The 5,878-nt window shown below is 49.6% G+C and overlaps 1 protein-coding gene across 1 annotated transcript in view; it reads right to left on the reverse strand.

Annotated features, from left to right (window-relative positions):
- Nucleotides 1–3,884, reverse strand: part of Syncrip (synaptotagmin binding cytoplasmic RNA interacting protein) — a 27,401-nt gene extending 23,517 nt beyond the window's left edge. The window contains exons 1-5 of the mRNA XM_029481971.1: nucleotides 3,689–3,884; nucleotides 2,235–2,394; nucleotides 1,424–1,542; nucleotides 1,198–1,309; nucleotides 981–1,033 (exon numbers count right to left, since the gene is read on the reverse strand). Of these exons, the coding sequence (XP_029337831.1) occupies nucleotides 981–1,033; nucleotides 1,198–1,309; nucleotides 1,424–1,542; nucleotides 2,235–2,382 (432 nt within the window). The 5' untranslated portion in view covers nucleotides 2,383–2,394; nucleotides 3,689–3,884. The remainder of the gene's footprint in view (nucleotides 1–980; nucleotides 1,034–1,197; nucleotides 1,310–1,423; nucleotides 1,543–2,234; nucleotides 2,395–3,688) is intronic.
- Nucleotides 3,885–5,878: the final 1,994 nt, after the last annotated feature.

A 5,878-nucleotide genomic window follows, 5' to 3' on the forward strand; every position in this document is an offset into this window, starting at 1 on the left:
ACCCATTCTCTATAATCTATCACTATGAAAGTTCTCTAAGTAACAAAACTATTGTATTAGCTGACAAAGTAAAAAGACCATATCACAAAACTTATCAAAATGTTAAGAGATTGGAGACTGAGTCACCTCAATCCCCCAAAATGTAATCTGTTTTACTCAAAGTGAATTATATATNAAATTGTGGGAGGGACTACANATAGGGTGTTTGCTTAATGTAACTTATTCCCCCCCAAAAAAATGATTGATGCAAATGTATCAATTTAAAAGCTATTCATAAACTTTGAATCAAAGTTTCACAAAAAGCTGTATGATCTAAATAGCTTTTTCATTAGCACTCAAATTTTACTCCTTTAAGGTATAATAACACTATGAAGAGATGGAGAAATGGCTCAGTGGTTAAGAGCATTAAGGCCCAAAGTTCAAATCTNAGCACCAACTAACTCTTTTCAGAAATTCTTAATAAATTTTCCAATCACACTGACACAATGCAATAGAGATTATAAACCCCATTTTTATTGGAAAACTAAACTCAATTCATTCACAATCATGTGTAAAACTCATGATTTCTGTTAACAAGTANCTTCATATTCCAATCTTGTCCNCATGACCTAGGCTTTCTTTTCCAATACAGNTAAAATATCACACATTTATGCCCTTCTTAAGCAACTGGTTTTCTTAAACCATAGCCCTACCTCAAGAAGTGGTACCTTACTAAAGAATACCAACTAAAAACTAATATAAACCATATTCTTAACTTTACCTATCTCACCAAGAACACTACCTTAATTATGAGGCCATTTAATCTTCTNTGACCTTAAATCCAACCAACCTAAAACAAAAGATACTTTCACTCCAATTGTCTATGCTTTCCATAGATGGTTGTAGAAATAACCCAATAAAAGAAACAATTCTTAAATTCTAAATTCATTGGGACCCTAGCCACAAAAACAAAACAAAAAACCTCTTTAAATTTTTCTTACAATTTGGAATTGACANCACAGGTTGGATTTAGTGGCCAGACAAAAGTCAATGGCTTTGAAAAAAAACAAAAATAAAACTGGATATAGTACTTCCCAAAGTCTAATCATTACAAGACAAGAACCTTAGAAATATATACACCCCATGCCACACTTCAGGAATATTTAACAGTTAGTAAATAACTGAGACGGACTTAAAGCCACAGAAAGCTTTAGGGACATACCTTAATCTTTGCCTCATCTGGTCCTTTACTAGAGTCTGCTACTTTGGTCCCCTGTTTTTCTCTCTGCCTGTAAGTCTTCATGACAACACATAAAAAGGCACTTTTGTTCTGTAAAGACATTTACCATTCATATTTAACATTAATTTTATGTCTAATAAACTTAAATTAACACATCAAAAATATTTTTTAATTCTTTCTACACTGACATGAAATTAACATTACCTGAACATGAGAGAGATCACTGTCTTTAAACTGTTGAAGCACTGCCAATGCGCCNTCTTCATTGAACTCTTTTAAAGCTTCGATAGCTCTTTCATCTAAATCACTATGTGCAACTAGCCCTGGAGAAGAAAAAATTTAGTGAGTTATCACCTTTTAAATTTTCTAAATTATTTCATCAGAGTCCTGTATTAGGCAATACAGGTACACATGACAAAGATTCTACCATCCTTGCCCTCCCCTTATCTATACAATGAAAAACATACTAAAGTCCTCTTAACCACACAGAAAGGAATCAACGTATTTTACATCCTGTTTTTGTGTCCAAGTAGTCCTGAACACTTCAATATTTCTACAGTAAATATACAGGCCTACAAATCCTAAAGTCAACCAACAAAACACCAAGCATAACAACTGAACCTCTCCTCAATGTCAAGAACCACTAGAAAAAGGAACCACCACACCAAGAAAGACAAGAACTAGCCTACAGTTACCAAGTTATTAAACAAGAATCCTGCTATAAAAATACCTCAAAAAGTCACATGGGCTCCTCTCAACATTTAGCAGCTGTTGCTACTATCATATACTATCCATCAGGCCAGACAGCCTTCCCCTAGGGAGGTCTATTCCCCCCTTTCATCCCTCCCTCTACACTTTAACCTCTAGCTCAAACCTAAATTAACCAACTATCAGAACAAGGCAAAGCTCCAGTTCCCATGTTTATTGGAAACCACAAAAAGTTGCTATTTTAGCTCAAAGCCAGAAATCCAATAGAAAAATTTCATAATGTTATTTTGCAAGTGTTAGTTCTTACCTGCAACGTAAATTTCATCTAGTTTTTCAGCAACTTTCTGTGGTAAACCAGCATCAAGCAATGTCTGAAAATTTTCTGAATGGATAACTGCTGAAGTAGTATCCATGGGCTCTTCAGTACCATTTCCATTAACATGTTCTGTAGCCATGTTTCCAGAGATCTGTTCAAACGCAATAAGCAAAATTAAACTAGGATCTTCAAACAGAATAGAGGACAATGACAGTCCCAATCTTTACTTTCTCTACCACTTAACTACAACCAGCCAGCCTGAACCTCCCTTGAAAGAAACCTTAAAGTCACTAGCGCCTGACAAGCCAGATTTTGGAGCTCGGGGTACAGAAGGACCGATTCACTAAATTCTTCCTGAGCACCACCCCTGACTTCACCTGCTAACACTGAGAAAATCCTTATTACAAATGAAGCCCAATCAGCACAGCGACCGGCCCAGCCTGCCACATGCAGCAGTTCCAAAACGGAGAATAAGGTGTGTGAAGCAAGCAACGCTGGGCTTGTCTCTCTCCAAGGTAAACCAGAAAGTGCGCTTTTCCCGCCTGCCGCTTATAGATCAGTAACAACAGCCAGCGAAGAACAAAGCGCTCACACAAGCCACCTTCCCACCACCCAATTCCTCCACCCTTCACCCCCACACCCCAAAGCCCGCCCCCGACTCCGCACCCGGAGCGGCAGCCTCGCCACTGCGGCCGCCAGGAACCCATTAGAAACACGTGCTCTGCGCCTTCAAATGTCCTACAACTTCCTTCAACGGAAACCCACCGAGTACCGGGCCAAGACGGTCATCACCGCCTCCCAACATCAACCCGCAGTCGCGGTGCGAGCCCCCTGAACCGTGCAGCCGCACCATCTCGCCCCTCAACACCGAGGCCGCCGCGGCACCAGGCCACGGGCTTTCCCCGCCCCCCAAGCGCTGCTGTCTCCGCCGTGACACATGGCTCTCCGCCCCGGGCGCTCCCGGGCGCCCGCGACCCCCAGCCTCCCGCACCCCTCGGTGCAGTGGCTGCGGCGCCGAGGCNGACAGCCCGCGCGGGGAGGGCGTTCCGCCGCCAAGCACACGCCCGCGGGAGCCGAGCACCGCCCAAGCCCGCCGGCCGGTCGCGGGACAGCACCCCGCGCCTCTCCGCCCACTCCCGCGCCGCCGGCCACGACAGCACCAAGTCCGCCGCCGCCGCTCGCGCTCCGCGCGGGCCACCGGGCTGCCGAGGCGCCTCCTCCCGGAGCGCCGCAGACAAAGCCCAGCCGCGGCAGCACATGGGGAGAGGAGGAAGTGGCGGCGCGGCCGCGGCCTACTCTCCGGCAGCCCCGGCCAACGTGCTCTTCTCTCCCCCTTGGAATCCATTTTCCAGAAAAGCCGGTTTCTCCCCGCGCCGCCCTCCCCCAAGCACCCTCCACAATGTCACGGAGCTCCCCTCCCGGACCCGGGGGCCCGCGGTCGTTACCTCCCCGCNGGGCTGGGGCCGAGGAATCCTGTCCGACCGGGTCGGCTGGCGGGGAACGCGTGCTCGCTGCTCCCTGTGTCCGGCGCGAGTGGAGCTGTTGTAAAATGGCGGCCGAAGCTCACGCCGCTGGCAGCAAACCCGATCCAGTTCCACTCGCCTCCGANCGCGCTCCCGGTGCGCGCGCGCCCCCGCGTGACCCCCCTTCCCTCCCCTCCCTGGCGCGTCCGCTTCTCTCCCTCACTCCCTCAGCTCAGCCCCTGCCCTCCGACAGCTCCTCCTTCTCCCCTCGCCACCTCCGCCGGCCGCTAGCCGCCCTGTCCTCTCGGCCTTCGTCCTTCCTTCCCTGCACCTCCTCCCCCAGCTTCCCCACTCCCGTCCGCGGCCGCTCACACACGAGTGGCCGCCCTTCTTCCTCTCTGGCTCTCTCTGGCTTCACGCCCTCCCTCGCTAGCTCTCTCTCGGCCCCGTCCCCAGTCCCTGCCGAGTCGCTCTTTCTCTCTCCCGCGCTGACGTGACGACGCAGACGACGCCGCGGGACGCGCGCCCGCGGGCCCCGCCTCTCGCCCCGCCCCTAACTCCCGGTGGGGGGGGGAGAGACCCCGCCCTTCCGCCGCGGCGACAGCGAGGGGCCGAGTGAATGAGAGACCCGCCCTCTGTGCGGACACTCCCTCGCGCTCCGCGGGCGGGGCCGCCGGCTCGGCGTGTCCCACTCGTTCTTTGTCAGGAGACATGCATATCCCCACCCCGCCCTCCCCGCCCCCCACCGCCCCACCGCCGGCCTGGGCTCCGAGGGTGCCCAACGCTGGCTGCCCGCTCTGCCGGGGCTGTCGCCGCCGCCGCCGCCCCGCGCCCTGGGCGCTGGAGAAGCTGCAGGCGCACGTGTCCCCCGGGGCGGGGCGAGGCGAGGCAGACAATGGGGCTGCGGGGGAGGGGAGCTGCACGGGGGATGGCGGAGCTCGGGGCCACCGGGTGGCGGGGCTGGAGTTCGGGAGTCACCCCGGGGAGTCCCGGCTTCCGCCGCTAGACAATGGGGCATCCCGCGGCCCGGCGCGCGCCGTCCTCCGCTTCNACGAATACCCTGGGCGGAGGGAGGGGCGCCGCGGGTTCGCGAGGAAATCCCAGTGCCTCCCGCTCGGGGATGACACGGAGGCCAGATTTGGAAGCTTAACCGACCCGGTGGTGGTGGATTGTGCAATATTCCGTTTCTGTCCCTGGCCTTTTAAGCGGTTAAGTGCTCCTCCTGGCACACTTTGAACAACTTGAAGCAGCACAAAGCTGCGTGATTAGGACTACTGTGAGGGAAATGTGTTTCTTTTCAAGCATCTTGGCAATTAAATGTTATGTGAAGTGACATTTCCTTTGTAACCATTTACTAGGGACAAGAAAGACAAGACAAAGGCGTTTGTATCTCAGGCGATATGGATACTAATTTTATCCAGAGCGACTGTAATGAAATATGGCATTATCCTCTTTGCAAAACAAAAAAAAAACAAAAAAACTACAATTAGAAAGCTACTTGTTCTTCCAAATGAGCTTTATGCTATGATAATAAGCCAGTAAGTAGTCCAAGGAAACTTGGATAAACACTCTTCAAAGTGCCTAGACACATAAAATGGAGCTTTTTTTCTGTTGACAGGTGGATCAAGTAGGAAATATTTCTGAAGTACTGTCTATCCAAAACCTGTTTAATAAGGCTCTGCCTATCCACCGCCTACATCCCATACTACCGAACATATCCTTGCTATGGTATTTGATTAATTCAGCGAGATATTATAGCTAGTACCACAAAAGTCTGGATAATGATAGCAATGAAAAACAACCAAAGTGGTAATAGAAAGACTGTAGGTTAAACAAGGTGGAGAAAGTTTGACACTTACAGTTCCTATTTAATGAGTCCTGAATAGAAGAGCTCTTTTAAAAACTGCCGCTCCCTAGGCAATGTCAAGAATTCTCGAATTGAAACCTCTCCTCTCCAACTCTGACCTAAATTCCTTTCATGTTTTAGACCTTTTTTTCCCCCTTGCATATTTTAAAAGATTTAATTATCTGTCTGTGTGTGTCAGCATGTGAGTATGAGCATGTGAGTGCAGGTGCCCACAGAGGCAATGGACCCCACTGGAGCTGGAGTTACACGCAGTTAAGAACCAAACTTGGGTCCTCTTACAAGAGCAGTAAGCCCCCTTAACTGCT

This window comes from Mus caroli, chromosome 9 (genome assembly GCF_900094665.2).
Source record: "Mus caroli chromosome 9, CAROLI_EIJ_v1.1, whole genome shotgun sequence".
Taxonomy (NCBI): domain Eukaryota; kingdom Metazoa; phylum Chordata; class Mammalia; order Rodentia; family Muridae; genus Mus; species Mus caroli.